The 25,096-nt window shown below is 39.6% G+C and overlaps 2 protein-coding genes across 2 annotated transcripts; both read left to right on the forward strand.

Annotated features, from left to right (window-relative positions):
• The first annotated feature begins 79 nt into the window (after positions 1-79).
• cryl1 (crystallin, lambda 1) lies at positions 80-17,217 on the forward strand. The gene is made up of 9 exons (XM_028024135.1): positions 80-233; positions 1,172-1,279; positions 1,640-1,766; positions 4,337-4,498; positions 5,225-5,320; positions 6,677-6,775; positions 13,166-13,274; positions 16,032-16,138; positions 16,782-17,217. Exons 1-9 carry the CDS (start codon positions 193-195, stop codon positions 16,884-16,886), a joined length of 954 nt encoding a protein of 317 aa, XP_027879936.1. The 5' UTR covers positions 80-192; the 3' UTR covers positions 16,887-17,217.
• A 1,538-nt stretch (positions 17,218-18,755) lies between these two features.
• Positions 18,756-24,517, forward strand: gjb8 (gap junction protein beta 8). The gene is made up of 2 exons (XM_028022034.1): positions 18,756-18,921; positions 20,192-24,517. Exon 2 carries the CDS (start codon positions 20,218-20,220, stop codon positions 20,995-20,997), a length of 780 nt encoding a protein of 259 aa, XP_027877835.1. The 5' UTR covers positions 18,756-18,921; positions 20,192-20,217; the 3' UTR covers positions 20,998-24,517.
• Positions 24,518-25,096: the final 579 nt, after the last annotated feature.

Genomic DNA, 25,096 nt, shown 5'->3' on the forward strand with positions numbered 1-25,096 from the left:
AGTTAGTTATTTGAGAGTGACGTTTTACCCCCAAAATATTACATCTTCTTAATATTGAATACTTTGCCATCGTATGTTTGTCCATCTGGGCTACCGTACCGCTCAGACAGCGTGACTCCGGAGGGGCGGTGCAAGATTTTATGTAGTAACAATTACTTCGGTTCTGGTTTTGCACCACTATAATATCAAATAATGAGCACTTCTGAGTTGAAGACCATCACTGTGATCGGCAGGTGAGCAAACAACAGAAAAATAACAGCAGCTCTGAAGTTCAGGTTGAGTTTGGATGTTTTTCAGGTTGTGTCCGCATCTTCAGTTTACTGCTGTTTCACGTAGTTTTAGTATATCTTTTGCATGCCAATTTTTGTTGTCTTTTGCGTCTGTTCTTTTCAGCTAGAGTTGTCCGAGTTGTTATTTCAAACACGATTGCAGCATTACTATAATTAATTTGACTACATGTCTATATTCTGCGGTCCCTTTCAGGATAGGCTTACATTTTAACCCATTTCTTGTACCCTGGTCAGTGTTTCTGTGCAGTCAGCTGAACGTGCTGGTCTTTTGAAGTGACCTTTCTCTTGACCTGTTACGTAAACACACAGTCGTCATTAGCTGAATTGTCAGCAGTTGCACTAATAAGCAAGAGGAAGCTTACAAAAGTTCGCATTTTGCATATAAATATGGTAAATATAGCAACAACAACAACAAAAAAGAATCATAATCACTTTTTGTTTCAGGTTCTGCATTTAGTCTTCTTCAGGTCATGTATCAGTTTTGGTGACTCAGATGTGCCTGAAATAAAGTTCAGATAGGAATTTTGTAAACTTGTCTTTTGTTTGTTTGTTGTTGTTTTTTTCACTGAGGCAGTACTTGTTTTTATTTATTTTTTACAGGACTCATCTACGCCACTCAGTAGATGTATCGTTACGCAGTAGGAGATTCTCAGAAGATCAGAAATTATCTTTAGCAGTTATTAAGTTAGACATAAGAAGAAGACGGTAAACAGAAGCCTCCTTTATGTTCAAGCAGTTAGTCTCAAGAATAAACAGTTCTCACTATGCTTTAAATTTGCTGATGTGTAATTTTAAAGAAATGTAATCAAACGCAAGATTTGGCAGCATGAAGTTTCAGTTGTTTTTTTCCTCACACTTCTTCTCTTCCTCTGCGTGTTCAGCGGTCTGATCGGCCGCTCCTGGGCCATGGTGTTCATCAGTGGAGGCTACCAGGTAAAGATCTACGACAACCAACCAGGGCAGGCTGCAAGGGCTATCACGGAGATCAGGTGACTTACAAATGTGCATAGAATATGTTCCTCTTGGGAGGCTCTTTAAATCTTTACTGTTAAAAGCCAACATTACATAACATGTAATAAAAGAGATCTTAAATGCTAGCAGTTACTAAATACAACAAGTTAATTCTCTCTGTAGATTTCCTTTTTTCACATTAGATTGTTTATTAAATAAGCTATATTTTATATCTTTATCGTTAGGGTGGAGAGCATTGAGAAACGGCTTGCATTTTTTAACAATTCCTCCAGAAATGTTCAACAGTTCAACAGAAATGCTGCCTATAGAGTTCTTATCGTCTCCGCAGCCCGTCTGGTTGCGTTGGAGGTTTCTGACATATTTCTTCCTGGGTTCAGGAAGCAGACGGTGGAGCTGGAAGGGGCCCACATGCTGAGGGGGGACCTCAGCGCCGCGCAGCAGCTCGCCCTGCTCTCCTGCTACGAAGACTTGGCCCCGGCGCTGGAGGGAGCCTTTTTCGTCCAGGTAACTCAAACGGACGCGTCTGCGTCCATTTCCTCTAAACCAAGGAGGAAATGCTGCGCCGATTTCAAACTGAATGTGGTTGGACAGCGATGATTTCTGTTACTTAAAGAAATTAGTGCTACCTTAACTTTTACTTCAATAAACTGAGAACATTGAGCTCAGTGCAAAACATCCTGGCTCTTTAATTGCCTTGATTATACTGAAGGGGGCAGAATAGCACATTGTTTTCCTAAGTGAAATCAACTCAATATCCGTTTAAAATTTTAAATGAATTATTTAAATAAAAAATATACATATATTTGGTTTCTGGACTCTACTTGTCCTAAAACCAAAGCAAACAAAAAGTATCTGGTGGTTAAAAACATTCTTTTCCTTGTTTGTTTGTTTTTGTTTTTTGCTAATTAAAGGAGCAGTTCACTGGAAACGAGCAGAAAAACCTCAATGTTCAAAACAGCAACATAAAAACAAGAAATGTCTGACAGAGATTCAATGGCTACAAACGCATGTGGATGAGCTCATTGTTTCTATGTGGACTAAAACAGCTTTTAGTTTGACTTCAGAGAAATCTGAAAACAAAAAAATATGCCCGGTTTAATGTTGGACTGCGTTGGGGTTTTATTATTTGTTACAGATTTTTTTTTTTTTGTCGTAAATAAGAAATTACTGGAAAAAGAGGAAGAAACGATTAGGTTGAAGACTCTCAGTGACATCACATCCTGCCCTGGTCATGGCTCCTGTTTGTCTCAACTTGTTAAAACTAGAACTGAGCTGTAAGGATTGTAAAGCTCTTACAAACCAGATGAGCCAAAACACATAAAGTTCTGAGTTCAAATGCAAAAATAAAAAAAAAAACAGTGGAATTTGCTGCTTAACATGTTTGTCAAAAAAGAAAATTGAGTGGGGGAAAATATTTAACAGACAGGAGGTTTTTAATTCACACTTTGACCCCCTGATGATGAAAGTTCCTAATCTCCTTTTTTTCCCCCACCACTCTGAGGAACCCAAACTGCAACCAGCGCTAAAACCCTTTTAAAATGTAATACCAGTCACCTGAAATCGGATAGAAAGCTGACCTTTTTTAAACAAAGAACCAAAAGAGGCCCACAACACAAGGGTGCTGTTCTTCCCTGCAGATACGATCAGAGGAAGGGAAAAAAAATAACAACGTAGACAAGGAAATACGACACAAAACAAAGTTTTTCCTTCTTGGTATCGCTGTTCACTTCTTGTGTTTTTACCACATGCAGCTACCTGACAGTTCGCTTTCCTGCCCATCACATATTTTAGTCGAGAGGAGGAAGCATGAGAGTTTTTCCCAATTCAAACCGCAGATCACTAACAGGACTGATGTTGATCCTCACCGGTCAGAGCTGTGATTTCACATTAAGGCTTTATCACAATATTTTGTGGCGCTAAGGATTCTTTAGGTAACTGTGCGACTGTGACCGAGTGTCGCAGCAAATATAGTCCCACAAACACAAATGCTGTACTGCTCTTGGAAAAACATTCCTGCTTGTAACACGCTTCTTTAGGACGCCAGTCACAAAAAGAAGTGTGATTTGTATCACTAAACTTTGCACATATTTTAAAATTTATTGACATTTCCGTATACTTTCATTGAAAAAAAAAACAGTGGAGTAAGTCCTGACAATATGGACATTTTACTAAAATTTATCGTGACTACGATAAATCTAAATCTTATCATGATGAAAAATGTGCCACAATTAATTTAATTGATAAAAGATGCGATAAATTAACACCCTTTAATGGAGCATGACTTTAAATCCTCATATCCATAACAAATTGATTCATGTACTCAAAGTATCGCCTTATATTTTTTGTATTACCCATTATTATCAATTTCATTGTAAACAAAAAAAAAATCCCTTTATAAAAAGTTACACAACTTTCTTTGTTTTAATAATTCATGGTTGTGTGTCACTGAAACCTAAATGCCGACTCTGAGTGTACCTGAAAACAAGAGTGTAATTGGAATCGTTTTAATAACTTACAGGATATTTAATGCACAAGTTTTACGATGCTCATCCATGTGAAAATATTATTCTCTTGTGATTTGTCTGTCTATATTTATATTCAGGGCTAAATAAGTATAGAGATTGAAAAAACGCAGAAAAATCCCAATTTTAATGTGAGCACTTTTATTAAGGAAATAATTCCACATTAGGATATTTTTTTTTTTTTAACTAAATCACATGTGACACTCTTATACTAAGTACAATTAATATAACATATTTATAACTTATAACTTAACTTTTTAGGTTAACTAATGTGTCTGTGACCTTTTAACTGGTAATCCATGATTTTCTTTTTAAATGGAGAATATGCTTTTGTATCATAATCTTAGTGTATGTAAGCAGCGTTACATGGATTTATTTATTATTTTGGAGTCTTTTGTATCAACCGTCACAAAGGTTATTCCTTCGTTTCCTTTTTATATTTGTTTTTTTAAACAAATCTGTGAAAAGGCTAAAAAGTAAGAACAGATGATGTTAGTTTAAGGTGCTGCAGTAAATGATTGGTCTAGTCACGAATCTGCGTGTATCTTCCAGGAGTGCGTCTTCGAGGAGCTGGAAGTCAAGCAGAGCGTCTTTCAGGAAGTTGAGCGTTTCGTGGGTAAAGCGGTGATCCTGAGCAGCTCCACTTCCTGCCTGGTGCCGAGCAGCGTCTTCGCCAAAGTGCAGGAGAGAAGCCGCTGCCTCGTGTCCCATCCGGTCGGTGCCAACACAGAGCTGCAGCAAACGTCCAACTGAAAACCCGCTGGAACAGAAAGAGCGCTAATTAACGAGCGTATCGGACGGAGAATTTGTGATGACACGTTAGGGCCAATGTGGATAGAAAAGAGAAGAAGAAGAAGGAGTAAATTTCTGCCAAAAAAAAAACTGACATTCTCTAGAAGAAACAAGTAAATGTATGAGTTTGAAAAGTCTAAGATTTGCTAGAAATAAACTCAGAAATGTCCATACCTTTTCTAGAAAACGTCTGAGATGAACTTGAAAATGTGTGAGTTTTTTCTCGCAAATTCACAACTTTTGAAACTCAGAAATCTCCTGGTACTTTAGTTTTCAGAAAATGTCTGAGATTAATCTCAAAACGTCTGCATTTTTTTGGTGGAAATTTATTCTGCCTTTTTTTTTTTTTAAATACCTACAACGGCCGTAATACATCTTCGTACACTGTATTTTCATCTCCGACCACAAACGCAATGTGAAACAAATCAGCCATCTTCCAGAAAAGCATAAAAACTGAAGAGTTTTAGATGTTGCAGTATCTATCCACACCAACAGCTGCACATCATGCAACAGTGAAGAATGAATAGATTTTGTGACCATAGCAAATATTCTGATAAAAGGATTATGGTGTGTCATGTTGTGGCATGATGGCATGTGATGTATTAATGACCTAATCAGCTTTCCTCGTTCGTGTCTCGCTCCCTCCAGGTAAACCCACCCTACTATGTGAAACTGGTCGAGCTGGTGCCTCACCCAGAGACCGTGCCAGCCGTTATGGACGCCACCCGTTCTCTGATGACCAAGGTGCAGATTACAGATTAAACTTCCCATGGATCGTTGAAGTTAGAACATGTCGGGGTGATGAAATGACTGGCCGGTATAATGGGCTTTGGCGTCAAACCAACACTGCAGGCTGAATTGATGGTTCTGAGTCGTTTTCTACATGACAGCTGAAAATGCCTGTTTAAGCTGCCGATCCATAACCAATAAATCACTGCCTCAAAGGAGGACTTTGTAGGACTTTAAAGTTGAACTTCAGAACGTTTAATCCCTGAAAACAACTGAGAGATTGTTCCCAGAAGTCCCAGCCGTAGCTTGACTGTGAATCTTAAATCAATTTTTTTTGTACCTGTTGTCTAGTCCACTCCTACATCTTTCTTTATTGGGTTGGTAGCAGCTTGTAGTTTTATGATTTTATTTTAATATATATAATTTTGAGGATTTGCTACTTGTCTTTTATATATTCATAAGAATTTCTACACCAGTTCATCCACACTGCTATTACTGAACTTGTACTGAAGTGTCTTGAACTTTATGTCTCATTGCTATTTCATGACCATGCCTTCAGGTTTGCAGGATGTATTCTGAAGGAATTCATGAAATTTGTCATTTTCCAATGGATTTTTTTCCCCCTGAGAACAATAAAACCGCTAAGGGGTGGACACTTACTGTATCGTTCATCTTTTATCGTGATAAATTTATTATCATGATAAGAAGTTTGATACAGCTTTGTCACGATAAATTCCAATCGATTATATTTCAAACATCCACAACCTGTCCATTTTGTTGGTTTTACTATTTTCTCCACTGTTTGGCCAATGAAAGTATCAGTAAATTTGAAAACGTGCAGTTTAGTGATACAAATCACGCTCTTGTCCTAAAGAAGCGTGTTACAAATAGGGATCTTTTTGAAGAGCATTATATGGGTTTGTGGAGTTGTGACTGCTGTGTCATGCAGTCAGAGCCAAACAGTTACCTAAAAAAGACAAAATAACCAGTTATTTTTATCGTTATCAGAATAACACCTCAAAATATCGTGATAATTTTTAAGTCCATATCCTTATCAGTGAGTTGATTGTATTAAACTGTAAAATGAACTATGTGGACAAATATTACATGTTGCCTAATCTGTGAAGGTATTAGGGACGTAGTCCTTTGACCATTCATCCATATTTCTCTTTTGTTAACCATGGAAACCTTCATTTCTAATTATGACAATAGTAAAATGGATCTTATGCATGTGCTGGAAAAAATTAATGTAAGGACATGCAATGTCTTTATCACTTCTTGCAGGTAAATCTGAAGGAAAATGCAAATCTTTAAATTTCAGGTTTTGGTTCTGTGGCTCTCCTGCCTGACTTCCGGTTTGTTTTGGCTCAGGTCGGCCAGGAGCCCGTCCTGCTGAGGAAGGAGATAGACGGCTTTGCCGTCAACAGAGTTCAGGCTGCCATTATCGCTGAGTCATGGAGGCTGGTCCAGGTGAGTGTCAGGGTGAGGTTTCCTATTGTTTTCTTACTGAAGTCACGTTGTAACATTTATTTTCTTTTTACTCAAAAATGTCTTAACCTGCGTGACCAGTTAACTAATGTGATTATCTGTCATTTGAAGCCAAGCTTTAACGACTTGGCTGTTTTCTTGAGATACTGCTCCGACATTTCTTTCTCGATGATGCGACTTAACTTTGTGAGGTGCACCAGTCTAATGGACCGCAGGAGGACTTCGGTCAGAAAGCGCTCTGGACGTCAGTCGATTTTAAACTGGAGTTCTATGCATTCTGTGTACGGAAGAAACGTCACTTGCTCCACCACTTCACGGGTGGTGATATTTCTTCATCTTTAGGAAGGAGTTTCACTCTCGGCATGCATTTTAACTTCTCTCTTATTTTCTTCAGCGCAGCTCACAGTTTTTAACAAATTCCGTAGCTTTCGGTGGACTTCTAAATCGCATCTTTTCGGACCTGCTACTGCCCCTAGTGGCGTGGAGGTGGTAACACAATTAATATAATTACGTTACTAAATCAAAATACCACAAAGTGTTTATTATTTGCTTTTAATTCCGACATTACTGGCACCGTAAAAGATTAATTATAAAACACCATATTTTATCATTTTCTTAAGGATGTAGAGCTAATTAAATGACATAAACAAGAACTTTATACATTATTAATAATATCTATATATCTCCATCAATTATAGAAGGAATAAATAAAATAAGGAGGCATGAAAAGCAACATGATCAACTATAATAAAAATACAATTTACAATGTATACGTAAGAAACTTAATTGAGCAAAAGTCAATAACAAACAAATGAATTAGGTTCACAAAAGAGTAACAAGTCTGGTTGTCACAAGTAGGATTGTTAAACAGATACAAGCAAAAATTCAAATTTTGTGTTGGTCAAGTTTTATATAGAAGAAAAAATAAGATGAAACTATTTAGTCTATCGACGTGGAAAATTTCCTTAGACTCTAAAACTATAAAATAAAACATATTCATAGAATCACAATATCAACAATTTGTGCATCGAGTAAAACACTTAGCATGCTACAGGTAAATGTTATCAGTTAGTTTGGTTAAAAAATGATTATGAATGAGAATGAAAAATGTATAATAAATAATGAAGACTTTGGTATTATGATTTAGTAATGTAATTAAATTAATTGTGCTACCACCCCCACGCCAGTAGAGGCAGTAGCAGGCCCGAAAAGATGCAACTATGGAGCAGATTTAGAAGTAAATAGAAAACTACAAAATTTGCTAAAAACTGTGAGCTGCGCTGAAGTAAATAAAAGACAAAAGCTCAAGTACATGCCGAGAGTGGAACAACTTCCTAAATATGAAGATATATCACAGATTTCAAAAGAAAATAAAAGTGGGAGACCGTGGATAATATAAGAAATAGCGCCCCCTTCACTTCCGGAGTGCAATGGTCCCATTTCCAAATAAGGTATGAGACTGCCAGTGGTCCGTCCCAGCCCCTTTTTGTTTGCTGCAGCAGGTCCATCTGGTGGAAAACGGGAAGAAAAAAAAACATAAATAGTTCTCACCCCTTTCAAAATAAGAGCATGAATATAAATGTCTACTTGAAAAAATTGCAAGCAGTCAAAAAACCAAAATGTCAACACAGACATTGACGTTTGTTCAACTGAAAGTTTATAAAACAGCCAAGTACACTGCAGCTTTAGGAAAAGCGAAGTATGCCACCGGTAAATGTTTTCAAAATTAGCAGATGTTTAAATCGCTAAACAAAAAGTTAGCTCTGCTATAAGCAGATTAGCAGGAGTGTGCCGCTGCATTAATGTCTTTTCTCCTAAAGAGCAGCTAGACATTAAATAAGCTTGAGAGCCAGCAGTCAGTGCTGCTGCTGCTGCTTCGGATTCCAAACTATTCATTGTTGAACTTTGAACCTTTTGAACTTGAACTAGTTTCGCTGACATTCTTTCGACTACATTTTTGTTTTTTACGATTGAGCGCTTAGGAGGTTTTGCGCGCTGAGCTTCCTGAGGTTTATCCATGCAGATTCTTTAAGATTCAGCAAAAAAATCTTACAGCTCTCCTCACAGCTGTGAGATTTTGAGGAGTCACTGAATGAACGAGTGGCTTTTCATCCCACTGCTGAGGCGAGGAGGCATGCAGTCAAGTGATAACGCGCTCTGTGATAATCACAGTTACCCAACTGAACAGTCGCTGGGAGTCAACTTTTCTCTTCTAGGAATTAAAGCACAGATAATTACTTCAAGGAAATTCAACTGCAGATTCAGCTGAGCGTCTCCTTCCTGACCTGTGCATCCGCCACATGAGATTTCACTCTCATGACATTCCTCATTGCTTTATTTTCAGGTATATGTCGGGTAGGGCGACCTCCAAGGCTGTGCCTGGGTACCATCGGGCCAAAATGCCACTTTGTTGTAGAAGTGTCAAATTTCACTTTTGAAGATGCTCCAGCTGTGTGAGTGGAGGCTGGAAGTTGTCCCATCAGTCACTAGATGAGGCGCACCCTGGAAAGGCTGTCAACACTCAAAATGTTACTGCCTTTTTACATTTTGTAAGTGACATGCATCCACACATGGTGTAGCTGCGTGACATCGGTTTGTATGAAACGTCTCAGAAACGCCACACATCATGTAAAACTGAAATTGTCGTTCTGCTTAGCAAAGTATAAAAACAAAGCAATGAACATGCAACTTTTTTTTTTACTGTACAGCAAATAAAGAATGCATGAATTGAAGCTCATAGCAGATTCATTGTGTTGTCGGCTCAGTCAAACAGGTTCTCATTGTAAATCAGCTCAAATGAGGGGAAACTGGCAATCGTCCTTCTCAACGATTGCCAACATGTGTGGGAAGCACAGTAAGTGTCTAATTGAGCTGATTTGCATACATATGTCTCATTAATGCAAGCAGTAGGCACAAGTTCGGTGTTTTTGTCACGTGCCGCTGCTGCCAGACGCAGCGGCACGTGAGAGACATTTGCTGCAGACCGCTTCAGCAAGATTTTCCAGGTAGAAGACAAGAAGGCAGAAAAATAAGGCAAGCCTCCGTTAGGCCTGAGCAAACATTACTCAAGATCACAAAAGGATTAGTCAAAGGTTTGGATGACAGGAAACGTAGGAGGGCTGAAGACGTTTACTCACCATTGTAGATGTAACTTGCTGTTGACAGAAGTTTAAAAGTTAGGATTGCTACATCATTCATGTCTGGATTGCCTAACTTTTCTGCATATGTGTTTTCCAGGCATATATTGCCATTTTTAGCACAATCAAGTAACAATGTCGCCTTCAGGTGTTATAAAAATGCTGCATATATCAAATACAACTTGAAGAAATTTTTACTTTGTAATTTAACACCTTGAAATTGAGTCTTTGTCTTTTTAAGAAGCTCCTGCTCTTTCTGAAACTCCATCTTCAGGAAGTCATCACAACATGGCTCCTCTATAAACCCTTTAACAACGGAAAAGTAGCTCCTATAATGAGCTCAGCAGATGCTCAGATCTACCAGGTGTTTGCTAATTGCTGCTGACTAGTTTGAAGGAGCTGAGTAGGGGAGGCCTGCTCTGTGAGAGCCCTGAAGTTTAGAAACTTCAGCTCTGAGGTGGAGCTGTGCCTTAAAGGCGGAGCTAGGTCCAACCAGGCATTTTGCACAGCTGAATGGTTGCCATGGAGATTAAAGAATTTCTCAAACATGCATGGAAGAATCAAAGCAGCACCCTAGATATGATTTTGATGAGGGAATAACATTATAGCATAATGTATAGTTTAAAAAAGTTGATTTAACATAGTAGTGGCCCTTGAAGATACTTAAACAAGTTGAAATTCACTTATTTTTTTATCCTAAAATGTAGAACATTTGTTGTATTGAATTTGCTTATTTCATCTTCCACTTACTAAAATGATCAGAAAAGCAACGTAAAATTCGTAGCTGGTTTAATTGGTGTCGACCTTCATGCGGTTTGGTTTGTTTTCATTATCAAGTGTCTTACTGACTGTAAGACGCAGCAATTTATGTTAAGTGTCTCATAATGTAAGTTCATATAGAAAAAAACTGGCTTATGAGAGCTGACATAAGACAGATATGGTTGCAGTTTACAGATTGTGCCACTAGAGGTCACAACACTTTATTAGTGGTCAACTAACCTCTTTTGTGCCATGGAACATGAATATTATGTAAAAATCGTGTTCATAATCTAAAATATTTAAGTGTGACCAAAAAAAGCAAAAACAGAAGAAGTTCTGTATGTATAAATGCGTATATTTCTATTTGTAACTGGCATATAAAAAACCTCAAATATAAAACTTATTTGCTGTCTATTAGAAACTTTATCAAAAATATGCTTCAAAATAGAAATATTTAGCCTTCTTTCAGCTTCATGGCGTTCCAAGATGTTTTCTCAATGCAGTTTTAAATGTAGCTGCGTAGTTTCGCTAAACACTCCATCACCAGTCACTGCAGTCAGAAAAAATTAGTTTCACAGAGCAGCTGTTGCTCAGTAGGCCTCATCAGCCTGTTTCACACAAAAAACAGGAAAAGAGGAAAAAAATTTAAAAAGAGGGAAAAGTAGGAAGGGTGGTGGACAAAAATAATAGCGAAAGCACACATTGTATCTTTCTGCTGATACTCCCTACTTAAACCCTCATCAGAAACAAAATGAGCTGTAAAAGTACAAAAAAAAAGAGAAAAGGCTGCTGGGTTTGCGAAACAAAAAATGAACTCCAACATGACACAAAGATCTGCGTCGATTATCAGGAACGCCATTCTGGCTGCAATCTTATACGTTCCTCCTTACGTAACACAACTCTCCCTCGCCCCTCGAAACGCACACAAACCCAGAAATAAAACGGGGTCGAGGCCAGCGGTGGAAAGCAGAACGGCTGAGAAAGCGCCTCGTTACCCCCAGTGATTACTGAAGAGAAAAGACCCCATTTTTCTCAGATAACAGCGTCGTTATTGGACGCAGGGGCCAAACAAAGGCGACCCTGTCCCGTTCCTCCACCTCTCTGTATCTGTTTCCTCTGTGGTCAGCCAACAGGCATCTCAAACCCAGAGATACCTGAACCACTCCCTCCGTCTGGCTCTCTTTCCATCCTTCCATCCTCAGCTGTCTCCTCCCTGCACAGAAGCTACTGGGCTAGCGAAACTCTATATAGTGAGAGTGTTTAAAGATGGGATCAGGAACAATTTGACACTGAGAAGACATTAGAAGTAGAAAGTTGCAGCTTTGTTAGGTTGCTCTAAATAACATGTTCTTGCCGCTTCACAGTTTAATCTGACACCCTGCCTGATAACCTTTGGTGCATGTCTTCCGCCTCTCTCATTACCCTCTTTCCTCTTGCAAATAAAGGCCACTACAGCCAACAAAACCTTGTTCTTCAGTATGGTTCATCCAGAGCGTCTGGTCCCTCTGCTATTGAAAAACGATTGTTTCCTGGAGGCATAAACTCTATTGACGTTTTCAATGATTGGATCTGATTTTACCCAATTGCTAACATTTGGCCATGATGTATATAATACGCCAGTTCGATCCTATGAAGCTTACCGGAAATTGTGTGCGCTCTAAACAACCACTGCAAAGAGAGAAGCTCTGACTTTAATGGCTCATCATTTTGGAAATGTGGCCAACACGGACTGGACAGCTTTGTTCACTTCCTGCACTTCTATTGCTAAAACTACAACCAGAGGTAGACTAATAACTTCTCCTTTTTCTTCTACCAGGCTGAACTGCAGCCTGACAAATTAAGCTCAGTGAGACAAATCCCAGTCAGAGCACTGAAGGGAGATGAGAATCAAGTTGAATTTCATAGGAGCGCAACGGCCAGACTAACAAAACGTCATTGTTGAGAAATGGTCAGATGAGACCAAACTGGAACTTTTAGACACCTTTGCAAATCGTTATGTGTGGTGCAAAGCTGACAATGCAGATCCCCCTAAACACATCATTCTCTTGGTGAGATGATGTGGGGAAGGTGTTGCTCAACGGGGACCAGGAAAGCTGATGAGAGCAAATGAGAACACAGAAGGAACTCAATACTAGGCAATTCAAAGAGCCAGAGCTACAATGGAGTGATTTAGATCAAAGGATATTTATGTGTAAAGAAGAGAGTCTCTGGCAAGACTTCAACATTACTGTTCACAGATTCTCTCCATTTAATCTGACTGAGACTGAGCTTTTTTAACAAATAGGAAATTCTCTTCTTGTCGTAGAACACTACTTTGTGTTGGTCTACGACATAAAAATCCTAAAGAACCACAAATAGTTTTGGTAGGAAGTGTAGCTGCTGATCCATCTGACTGTATAAACCTTTGTCAATCTAGCTAAGCCAAAGTTTTCTGTAGATAAGGTATTTATTGTAGTTCTATGTCTTCGTCTGACAGGATGGTGTGATATCAGTGAAGGATATCGACCTGGTGATGTCAGAGGGACTGGGAATGCGCTACGCCTTTATAGGTCCCATGGAAACGATGCACCTGAACGCACCTGAAGGTAATGTTTCCTTCTTTAGGTTTAGATTGGGTGTGTGATCAAGCCAGTGATGCGTTTTGAAGTTTGAATTCCAACTTTCACTCATCTGTAAACAGGTAGAGGTCAAGGCTACTTACTGGGAATTCACGTAATTCATGTCGGTGATGTGGCTCACATGTATGTAACATACCATGTTGTGCTGGTGCGGGGTGTGTGTGTGTGTGTGTGTGTGTGTGCGTGTGTGTCGCACTGCGATCGAAACCTCATGGTGATGGAGAATATCAAAGGGGAGTGTGAAACCCAGAGAGTATCCCTGACTGACTCCGCACACACACACACACACACACACACAGGTAAAGTACAGTCTGGCCGAACAAAGCTGCCTTTTGATGGGTAGCTGAATGCCCTCCCTCACACCAGTAATCTAAAACTCACACAGCTCTCATTGTGGTCTTCAAACCAGGTGCCAACTCTATATGTAGTTACAGTACGGGACGGATTTTTGTTCTCCTTCTCAGGAAGCAGTCGCATGTATCGTGTTCTTAAAAGATTGCTCGGACCTGCTCCAGGTCTGTCTTTCAAGTTCTTAGATCCATCCAATCAGATACCCCGGCACTCCGGCTCCGCGTCTCTCCGGGCCCTACCTGAGCGCTTTTGTAAAATATTAACCCACACAGTGGGACATTGTTCCTTAAAGGAGTAACCCACTAAAAAGGCCCTGATTGTAGCTTTAAGGAAGTCCCCCGAGCTCCTTTGAAAGAGGCGGGCAACGCAACCCACTTTTCCATCAGAAGCATCTGCGTAAGACGAAAAGGAAAAACAAGTGTTGGCAATAAACTATCCAGGCATAAAGAAGGACAAGGACAGAGAAGACGTGATATGTTGAAAACATTGTAGCTGCTGTTAGCTCCCATCTGATTACAGACAACCACAGTCCTTGGAAAAAGGACTGTGGTTGCAGGTTCAACCTTTTTTAATAAGGGAAATTCAAAATTTAAGACACAGATAAACAAATGAAAATGTCACAAAAAGTGTTCATTCGCCTTGCATCGTTTTGCATCATATAAAACCACTGATTTCAATAATTATATATCATTGACAAACCCAAAGTTGTTGCAGAAATGTCCTCGAGGTTCAGACAATTTACTGTAAAACCACAAAAACATGTGCGAGTGGATAAATTCAGACAATAGCCATGAAGTTTCCCGGTGCAGCGGACTACCTTTCTCATCACAGTGAGATGTTTAGTTGACTGTAGATGGCACTTATCGCACCGCAGTGCTATGTGTTGGTAGCACTGCGGTGCACTGCAACCACAGTCCAACCCCGATTCAAACAGTCGGGGTTCAGCATGAGGACAATATCAGACAGATAAACGCAGTTCTCAGACTTCACTGTTTTCACATCGTAGAAATAAATCCTCGACTAAATGGGATCAGTAACTCAGAAGACGATCCGTGCCTGGATCAACTTTAAAATCCAGCGTGAGATTCTTTCGGTGCTTTTTTTTGGTGACGCACCCGGCCTAATTTAGTCTGAAGCGGTTTGGACATATTGCTTTTCTTTTTGCCGCCAAATTTCCCTTCAGGGTTTGTTTTTTTTTTTTTAATTCAAACATGTGGACCTCTCCAGCAGCATTCCTTATCAGAGGAATGTCAACAGACCACACCGCCCACCTTCCCTCTGATACTTTTTTCCTCGTTATTGTCGCTGCTACAAAGCCTGCGTCGGTGTTTAGGACGCAATAAAGTGTTGGCTCCCACAGCAGCGGAGATCCTGCAGCTCCGAAGACATTTAGACAAACAAGCCGAGTCATGTCCCAACGCTAGCGTTAAATTTGAGGTAAAACTAACATGATAATCATAAACAGCTCAGGTTTATGGATTTACAGTGTGAAAGCTGTCCAGATGGATTGAAGCATCTTATAAATTTTGCCCATTTTCATTGTATGACAGGTCTTATAGAGGAACAGATGCACAACTCACACCTATTAATATGTAACCATTTGTTTGATCAGCACTTAAATCATTTATTAGCCAAATGGTGTCCTGACTTCATCATAAATTAGTCATTAAAGATTAATAAATGAGAGAATGACTCCATTAAATCTTTCTGAAAGTTAAAATAAGATGAATGTCTCCATTAAGACTTATTAGTAAGCCATTTAACATTGAGCTTTCCATTTGACGGAGACCTTTTTTCAGACTGTTTCTTTTTTCTTACATAAGTTACATTTGATTTACATTCAGTTTTATAGATATTTAAGATTCCCTCGCTGAATCCATAGAGCTGAATTTTGGTCTCTTCTTGTGTTTTTTTCTGGCAAAGTCCAAATGGGATTTCGTATTACTTTCTTCCCATAGTGGCAGACTGTTCTGACATAAAGTTACAGACGTGATTATCTGTAATCATATTCACTTGTCTAAACATCTGTTTTGACTGAATACAAGTACGTATAAGAAGAATAATTCAACATATTTTCAATTATATTTTAACGAGTCAATATTCCTTTCAAGATATCTCACCGGATTGGTCATTTGACGGGTCTCACATCCATATCCAACATAATTATGACTAGTCAAAATGACATTTTTAGAGATATGAATTAAGAATTGCACGTAAGCCCTCTCGTTCTGCCACTGAGCTGTCCAAACAGTTGCCTGCAGCGAGCCGGTGATGCCCTCCTGCCCCGGACGCCATGCCTGTGTTAAGTCTAACAATATGATGAAAACTCCCAGCTCCCCTGAGCCTCATTCCTGGAACTGTCCCCTCTTCCAGGTTTGGAGGACTACATGAGACGGTACGGGGAGGGAATAGCCAGGCTCCTGAACTCCTTTGGGCCCGTACCGGACTTCTTCGGAGAGCCAGCCAAGCGCGTCTTTAAGGTAACCTGGAGGAACCTTCGCTGGCGTTAGCTGAAGGTCAAGATAAGACACATTAAGCTCATTTACAGAAACCTGAGTTTAAAACTCTACCAGTATTTACTTATTGACCTTTTTTTAAATTTATAGTTACTTCCTGTTAAAGCAGGTCGATGATGTTTTTGGCTCTGACGTAGTGAAAGCCAGTAGTCCCTGCTTGCAAAGACATTTCCCTGGCAGTCACATGTTCTTACAGGCTGCTTAAAAGTTAGACAAGGTTGAAAACAGCTGCAATGAAGCTGGAATAGTTTAAATTGGTTTAATTACACAGGGGGGGCGGGGAGGAAATCAGTCAGTCTGGTTTGATGGCGATTGTAACAAACTATCTGCTCTGTGTGACAATGTATTTGTGTGAGAGTGGAAACTAGCATGGTTTCTGGAAAAACCTGGTTTTAACACTTTAACAGAATAACACACATGAACACACAAACACTACCTGTGACGACCTGGTTGACTGTCCACCGGTTGGCCCCAGAGCCCCGTAGCTCCTCTGTTGCCGTTAAACCGGTGTAGAAGAAACTCCAACATGTCCGCCCAAGGCCGTGTCACTCTGCCTGAAACTCTTCATTTCTTTGCTCTCACTCGTTTCCTCTGCTGATGTCTCCAGGAGATGTCTGAGCTCATTCCCAGCGACCAGCAGCATCTGTCGGCCAGGAAGGAGAAGAGGGACCTGCTGCTCATGCATCTGGCTAAGCTAAAGAAGGACCACTGAGCTCAACGAGCGAAGGCCAGAATTAAGACAGACTGCTGAAATCAGGAAGTACCTTATTCCACTGTCAATCATGCGACTGATAGGATGAAATTTTGGAAGATTTTTGGAAGATTTCTCTGTAAATAATTTCTTGGGGTTAATCGTAATTGTTCAGCATTCGCTATGCTGACGTTATTTTTGTGAGCTTGCTTTAGTTTTCTCAAGTCTACTTTGTAGATTTTTTTTTTAACCTGGCAGGTAAAAACGGTCACCTCACTTAATGTGAGGGAAAAATCAAGAGAATAATTGTGAGATGATGTTTTGATAAATAAAACTAGGGAATTATTCCGGAGTTGCTTCTTTTATTGTACTTTTTTTTATTTATTGTGCAGAGGTGATCTTTTTTTTTCCATCAAAGTTTCCATCAACACAAAGCTGCAGAACATTTAAACACTGGAGCTGGAAGACATTTAAGATATTCAAAATAAATAAAGAAAACAACAGAAACAACAAATAAAATGAATTATGAAGTTTCTGTAAACAAAATTATCTTTCAAAAAAAAGGGATAATTGAGCTCAAAGAAGCAGATTAAATGCTTTTATCATTCAGTTTTTGGTAAAAAGAGAGAGAAAAGCAATAAATCAAGCAAATGAAAATTACTGAGTTTCTTTTAATCTATCATGCGATTAATTAATTTATAGTTTATTGTGACAGGCCTAGTTCACAGGGATGTGCTTATCTGCATATTTGGTCTCTTAATACTCATCCGAGTCATTTAAGATGCAAAGCTCAGTCTGATAAGACTCTAACTGCAAAGGCCAAAAAAAATTCAGATTTAGAGAACACCAGTAGAATAAGTTGCACTAACATGATCTAAACATTGTGTTTCTTAATCTGTTTGTATCTGTTTTACATCGTCAGTCAGTTCGTCACAACAAGGTTAACGTTGAAGAAAGTGATAATAGTATGCTACATATATAATTTGAAACAGAGTATTTTAATAACAAAAAAAAGGAAAACTCACAAGGTAATTTGCAGAAAGACCAGGACAGAGAACAGGTGATGTAATGGAAAGATTCAGCGAAAACCAGTGAGCTGACATACTGGGGGGGGGGATGAAGAAGGAGGCAGGTGAACTAATCAGAGGAGATGAGGCAGGGAGAGAAAGCCACGGGGGGAACTGAGGGAAAGAAACGACAAACCAAGGTGAAAACATTGACCTAAGAGAGCTAAATTCAAATGCACAAAGAGCAAAACACAAAAAATAAACTAAGTAACTAAACCCAAAGGAAGGAGCTGATACTGCAACACCACTGGAACAAAAATAAACTCAGAGAAATGAACTGAATATGGCAAGCCCTAACGAATATAAATAAACCAGGACACATGAAAACAAATGACCCAAGGCTCATAAGAAAAGGTAGTCAGATGTATCACCTTGTATTAACAAGACTAATTTAACCTCAAGATTTAAACATTTTGAGGTTAAATTAAAGCGTGTTGCCATCAGTCTGGACAGAAGCTCCTATTGTATAGTCCATGTGTACATTTTCAGTGGTTTAGAGGTTCAATAAGAAATTAAATGTCGTCATGGACGTTTGGGAAACCTGATGCCATTACCAGTAACACAAGCAAAAATATGCAATATTAAATATTGCAAAAGTGTCTAAAAGGGTTAGACAAAAGGATACAGCTGTATTTAATTTAATTAGCCTACAAATATTTTAACCCAGTTAAATAATTAGGAGGTGGAGCTGTTCCTATCAGCCATGAATCTCTTGGGACCTCAGATGTTTCTGACCCCACGCTGAGCCTCGGCCTGGCTCCTCCCTGCCTCCCTCTCTGTCTACAGGAGGGAAAGGATTATGGAAAGCCTCCGCAGACTCAGGTGCGCCTCACTCTGCGCTGCGCAAAGACGCGACGGCGCTCGTCGGCAAACACTCTTCATTCTGCCGCGCCGCGCAGGACATTAGGACCAACTACTTCTCCTTCTTCATGGGAAAAACCTTCATCTTGATTTATAGGACAAACAGGGCAAAGTTACCTTGCAGGAAGGTAAGTGTGGGGAACGAAGGTTGGATCTCTTTTTTTCCCATCTTCCCCCCCCCAATATTTTTAATTGTTTTGATCATTTTCAATCAACATTTCATTGATTGAGAAGTTAGTATTTGGTAGGATTCTGTTCTAAAATACGAAATAACATTACAATACAAAGTAATACTAACCGTGAAAGTTAATGTAGATCTCGTTCAATACGCAATTAGTGTTCTTGTGTAATATTGTTTTTTTTAACCGTGTTTTAAGCCTTTTATTACTTCTGACTTAATAGAGTTGTACATAGTTAGGCTTTATTACAGACTCGCAGTTCAAATGACATAAATAAATTAATAATAGTAACAATAAAGGAGGTATGAGGACATAAAATACATAAAAAGATCCCTAATCTTTTAGGAGGCAGACCAATGTTTTCAAAAGTATAGTATTTCAAGTATTTCAAAAGTATGCACCGTATAACGTTAGTCAACAATAGCATAATTAGGCTCGTTTAGTCTGAAAACAGGTTAATAAATATGATTAAAGAGCCAGACATAAACTGGTCCATGTGGGACTTTTTAACAAAAGTCTTAATGCGTCATTATAAGCCACTTTCGATATCTGAAGTCTTTTGTTTTAACTGCACCATATGTGTGTCAGTGCGGTACAATATGATGTAAACAAGCTCAGCGTACCTTTATCTGAACAATATCCAGCTAGCACATTAGCTTAAGTTCATAACATTTGAACCTGACGGTAAATGTCTTCATGGTCTGATAGACGGTCACGTGACCAAGATACTTGAGGTGATAAGCTTTTATATTTTTGATAATAGTGCAATTTGTTCTTATATTTATAATATTTCAATATTGTTTTATATTTATAAAACAATATTGAAATAAAACGTATTTTTTTTAAATGAAGTGAATCTTTGTAAAGTCCGGTGTTTAAATGGCACCATTGCCACTTTTACGTAACGACCTGCTCAGTTAACCCGGATGTCTCTACATTTCAGTCTTGAATGGTTGCTAAAGCTAACTGTTGTCAAAATGCTAGCTTGGCTTGTCATATAGAGACATTACGTCTCTGAAGTTGTGATAGTTTGACTTTAAAATACACCATTCCTACATGTCCAAAAGTCTGTTTAAGGCCGTCTTGTTTTTCATGTGATGATGATGGCGGTGTTTTTTGTACACAGTGGTCAGAGACATCAGGACAGGTCCAGTTTTCTGAGTGGGCTCAGTACGCCAGCAAGGTTTACTCAGCCGATACCTTCCTTTGACCCCTACAGGAGCTTCCACGGACCACGACACCGCAATGAGTTGGGGGGCACTCTACGCCCAGCTGGGCGGCGTCAACAAACACTCCACCAGCCTCGGGAAGATCTGGCTCTCCGTCCTCTTCATCTTCCGCATCACCATCCTGGTCCTGGCCGCCGAGAGCGTTTGGGGCGACGAGCAGTCAGACTTCACGTGCAACACGCAGCAGCCCGGTTGCAAGAACGTGTGCTACGACCACTTCTTCCCCGTGTCGCACATCCGCATGTGGTGCCTGCAGCTCATCTTCGTCTCCACGCCGGCCCTGCTCGTCGCCATGCACGTCGCGTACAGGAAGCGCGGCGACAAGAGGACCATTCTGGCCTCCAACCGCACCGAAAACTCCGACCTGGAGACCCTGAAAAAAAGGCGTCTGCCCATCACGGGCCCTCTTTGGTGGACCTACACCTGCAGCCTGTTCTTCCGCCTCATCTTTGAGGGCGGCTTCATGTACGCGCTGTACTTCGTCTACGACGGCTTCCGGATGCCCCGGCTCGTGAAGTGTGAGCAGTGGCCCTGCCCCAACAAGGTGGACTGCTTCATCTCCCGACCGACGGAGAAGACGGTCTTCACCATCTTCATGGTGGCCTCTTCGGCCACCTGCATGGTGCTGAACGTGGCCGAGCTGTTCTACCTCATCGTCAAGGCACTCCTGAGGTGCATGGACCGGTCGAGCAAGAGGAAACACCCCTACGCGGAGAGCGTGTCGAGGGACAACAAGAAGAACGAGAGGCTGTTGTCGTCCTCCACTGATTCGTCCAGCAACAAGACCGTGTGCTGAAGAGCGACGAGAGGGATGGACTTTAGATCCATCTGTGGACCTCCATTAGAGCCGTCTAGTGGGATACAGAGTCTGTATTCCTGTGGGAAAGTTTTAGTTCTGCGTCTTAACCTGCAGCAGAACTCGTGTCGACCCGAGGGAATTGGACCTCGGCGGTATTTTTTGTAATTTTTTTCACGCGTGACCTTACATTTTCCACTCATGCACTGTAGTGCTGTTCACAGCTGAGTTTTTTTTCGTTTTTAGTTTAGTTTGAGTTCTACCTAGCCACTTACCTAGTAACAATCAAAGCAGTTTAACAAATATTAGTTTACAATTTTTAAAAATTGCTTTAAAGCCAGAAGGACCTCTTGCTGTAATCTCAATATTTGACTAGATATCAAATGTGCAATAACAATGTTTTGGGTAGAGAATATTTTGCCAAGAATCCCGATAGATTAAGAACCAGCACGAAGCTGCTTATAAGAAGTTAAATAATAATTTGTTCTCACGGAAAACCCCAGCAGATTGCAAAATACCAAGTGATACCTTGATGATTATTATTATTATTATTACACTAGAGAGATATGTGTTTGACTTCTGGTTGAAGCCCGAAGCTGTAACAAAAGTTTAAAGGCGCTATTGCTACGGAGGAGAATGAGCCTACACTGACATCTAGTGGTGAACAATGAGAAGAGGCGAGAATTAATTAAAGGGAAATCTACTTTTCACGGCTATTGATCAAAGGCGGATTGGTTAAAAATGTAGCTGCGTTGACTAAATCGTCTTTTCACGTTTACGTTTTTGTGTGTAAGAATTTAACTGAGAAGAATGCAGGCGTTTCACTTTGTTAGGAGACTAAAATCAATCAAATGTTGTTGTTTTTTTGTTGTTGTTTCTTTTGTGACCGAAATACAAGACAAAATCAGACAGCATTTCCCTTTTTTAAAATATGAAATATCAACAAAAAAAAAAAAAGGTGCAATAATATAAAGAGCATTTGAACAGATTCAGGAAGAAAGCTGCCTATCAGTCTGGTGTTCAATCAAATGTTAATAGTGAAGGTGTGAAAAAATGAATCCTGGACAGAGAAAAGGGACGATGAGCTCCAGATACAGAGTAGAGCTGTCATGTTTCCAGTTTAATCAACCAAATTCATCTTTTAGCTTTTGCCTGATTATAATGTTCTTAAACCAATAGATTTTTATCTTTTTTTTTTTTTTGCGTCTTACAAAACAATTCATTCCACTTGAACTTCTCACGTCTTGTCATACAACCACAAACGTCAATGTATTTTTATTGGACTTTTATACCAAACAGGTGTATACATTTTGTGATTGTGAACATCAGTTTTCATGTCTTTCCCTAAATTATTATTTGGCTTTCGTGGACTTTGACTGGGCCTTTTCAAACACATGAAAATGTGTGCTTCTTAAATGAGATTGTGCTGTAGTCTCGAGTCTTTTGATGGCCTCTAATTGATTTCCTCCCACTATTACCCATCAGCCAGCTGTCCTAAACCCACAGCATGATACTGCCACCACCATGCTTCACAACTAAGCGGTTTGTGGTTGTAATGTGACAAATTGTGTGAGAATTTAAGCAACGTGAATACTTTTGCAAAGTTTGCACAGATGAACAGTGTTTTCAGAAATATGTACAGTTAAATGCTAAATTACCCATAACCCTGGTAGATTTAGGTTTAAAATAATCTGATCATTTTTACAAATATGATTCCACTGACTTGAAGTCATTTTAATGTTTGGGGACCTTGAGATTAGGGTGACGGTAAGGAGGACATCCAAACTAGAAGATTTGGAGCTTATCAAAGATCGAGCAACAAAACAGTTCTGGGAACATGCAAAAGGTTGGCCAGCGATTAAATACTTTTCCATTGATCACTGAGATTATTTTAATGAAATACAACTAAAAGACTGCTTTTTCAAAAACTGATCCTCCTTATACATTGTTGTATTATCTTTTGTGTCATTTCTTGACACAAACAAACGTCTTGGATGAATGGAAACGATTTGAAATCTAAATCTTCCAGGAGTATGAATTATTTTGATGGGTGTCACTTTGACCGGCGGAGGCTCTGCATTCAGGAAGGAGGCAAGGCAACAAAATGCAGTCGATGTAGATTTACTTAGAGCTGTAGGTCACAGTTACACCGACACCCTTTTATTTTTTTTATTTTTATTTTTTACAGTGAGACAAAGAAGCTGGCTTTTATACTTTGGGCAATTCCAACACTCATACCAAGTAAAGGTATGACAAAACAAAACAAGAAATAATTATTTACACAAACCTAACACAAAACTAAATGGTACCAATAAATATTTACATGCATGCAAATTATTAGAACTAAAATCAATCAAAGATTAAATGTAACTTAATATAACTCTTCAGAGCATTACCCCTCTTAATTGAAAACAGTACGCTCCAGGAGCTTTTTAACAGCACCTGGAGCTCCCTTTGCTGCTCCACCCTGCCGAGGAGACACACCCTGAAAGGTAAGACTCAAACAATTGGCCTCAAATTGAAACAAACTGACATTTCCCCACATTCCCCCTGTCCAGGAAGGATGGCCAGTCCCTCTGCCTGAAAGAATGTTTAAATAAACGTCAATGTAACTGAAATAAAGAGCTGAAACAAAAAGCATTTGTTCTGTAAATAAATATAATATCAATAATCATTTATTAGGGATGGAGCCCCTGGTCTCCATCACAATGGGCTGAGCTGTATCTGACATTCAAACTAAATAGAGAATCAAATAAGCGTCTGTCATGCGTGTAGCTATGTATAAATATGAGTTTTTGGCTCTTTGTAATGTTTGGTTTGCCTAAATTCAAAGCTTTTCTTTACAAATGCAGATGTTGCCAACTGGTTCCGTGGATCCATTTATCGCTTTTGTCCATTCTTCTTGTCTTCACGTCATGTGGGTACCGTGGGTACTAAATGTATCAGCCTTATTTTAGCCGGCGCTCTGATCACAGCTCGGCCTCCCAATTAAGACAAATCTCAAACCCAAACACGTCTTCGTCGTCCCTCCGTCCAGGAATAGACGTCACGGATTAGTCGCATCTGTCTGTCGAAACGGACACCCGGCTGGTGCGCAATGACCGCTAAGTGAGATGCGCCGGCGCCAATTAGACGTGTAAATTCCTCTGTTATAGAAAGTGACGCTCGGCGTGGTTTGGTTGTGTAACAGCTCTGGCTGATGCTGTTGTTTGGAGTTTGCACAGTGTTGCACTCTGGGGATTTTAGAGTTGTTAAAAAAAAAGAATTGTAAACCCGCTCTTACCTTTGACTTCCTGGTGTACATTTTTTTTCCCCATCACTGCAGACTTTAAAACTGACCTTGCTTCCACAGTAATGTAACAGTTGGATACTAACAGCTATGCAACGCTAGCAGAGAGAAATGAACCAATGAGATGCTTCGGATTGTGATTTTTGTATGAGATATCTTGTACCCTTGCACTTTGATCCTTCAACTTGTTTTTTCTTTTGAGAAATTTTTCATAAATTAGTGAAAACACAACTGCTCGACTCTTCTCTTTTTTTCTTCTTTTGCTCATTTGTTTGGTGTTGGAGAAGATCAGATAGTATCATTTCAAGGTATTAAGTATATGAAAAAAGGAAGTTGAGGGTCAAGCATTAGTTCGAGGGTACATCATGACCTCTACCTGTGTGGTTCGTTGTGTATGTATTCATTTTTGTAGTGGAGAATACGCTCTTTCATTACACAAGGTGTTCTGAAATCCGTGGTTGGGGGTCACACTTTGACTAAATGCTACATCGCAATGTTTATCTTTATGGTTCATAATAGGTTCATAATAGGAGTGCGCCAAAACATTGGCTCAGATGTTTTTTTAAATTATTTTTGGGAGATTTACTGATACAAGAGAAACCGATCTTCTCCGCCGACGCAAAGATGTCTACCTTTGCGTAAGTCTCAAAATCAGCCACTGTTCCCTTTTGCTCTTCCATTAGAGAGGACTTCCTGACAGGTCATGTCAAATGTTTTCAGACAAAAAAAGAAAGAAAGAAAGACAGAAAAAAAATCGGCATCGGTCAAAGTTGGAATTGGCAGGCGATCGGCCAGAAAACTGCAATCGGT

Source organism: Xiphophorus couchianus, chromosome 7 (assembly GCF_001444195.1).
Source record: "Xiphophorus couchianus chromosome 7, X_couchianus-1.0, whole genome shotgun sequence".
In the NCBI taxonomy this organism is placed as follows: domain Eukaryota; kingdom Metazoa; phylum Chordata; class Actinopteri; order Cyprinodontiformes; family Poeciliidae; genus Xiphophorus; species Xiphophorus couchianus.

Excerpts from the sequence above, each read along its gene's own strand:
- gjb8 (XM_028022034.1), top strand. The coding sequence starts at position 20,218 with ATGAGTTGGGGGGCACTCTACGCCCAGCTGGGCGGCGTCAACAAACAC.
- cryl1 (XM_028024135.1), top strand. The coding sequence starts at position 193 with ATGAGCACTTCTGAGTTGAAGACCATCACTGTGATCGGCAG. Across the intron at positions 1,280-1,639 it reads AGGGCTATCACGGAGATCAG|GAAGCAGACGGTGGAGCTGG; the intron begins GTGACTTACAAA and ends TCCTGGGTTCAG. Across the intron at positions 13,275-16,031 it reads GCACCTGAACGCACCTGAAG|GTTTGGAGGACTACATGAGA; the intron begins GTAATGTTTCCT and ends CCCCTCTTCCAG.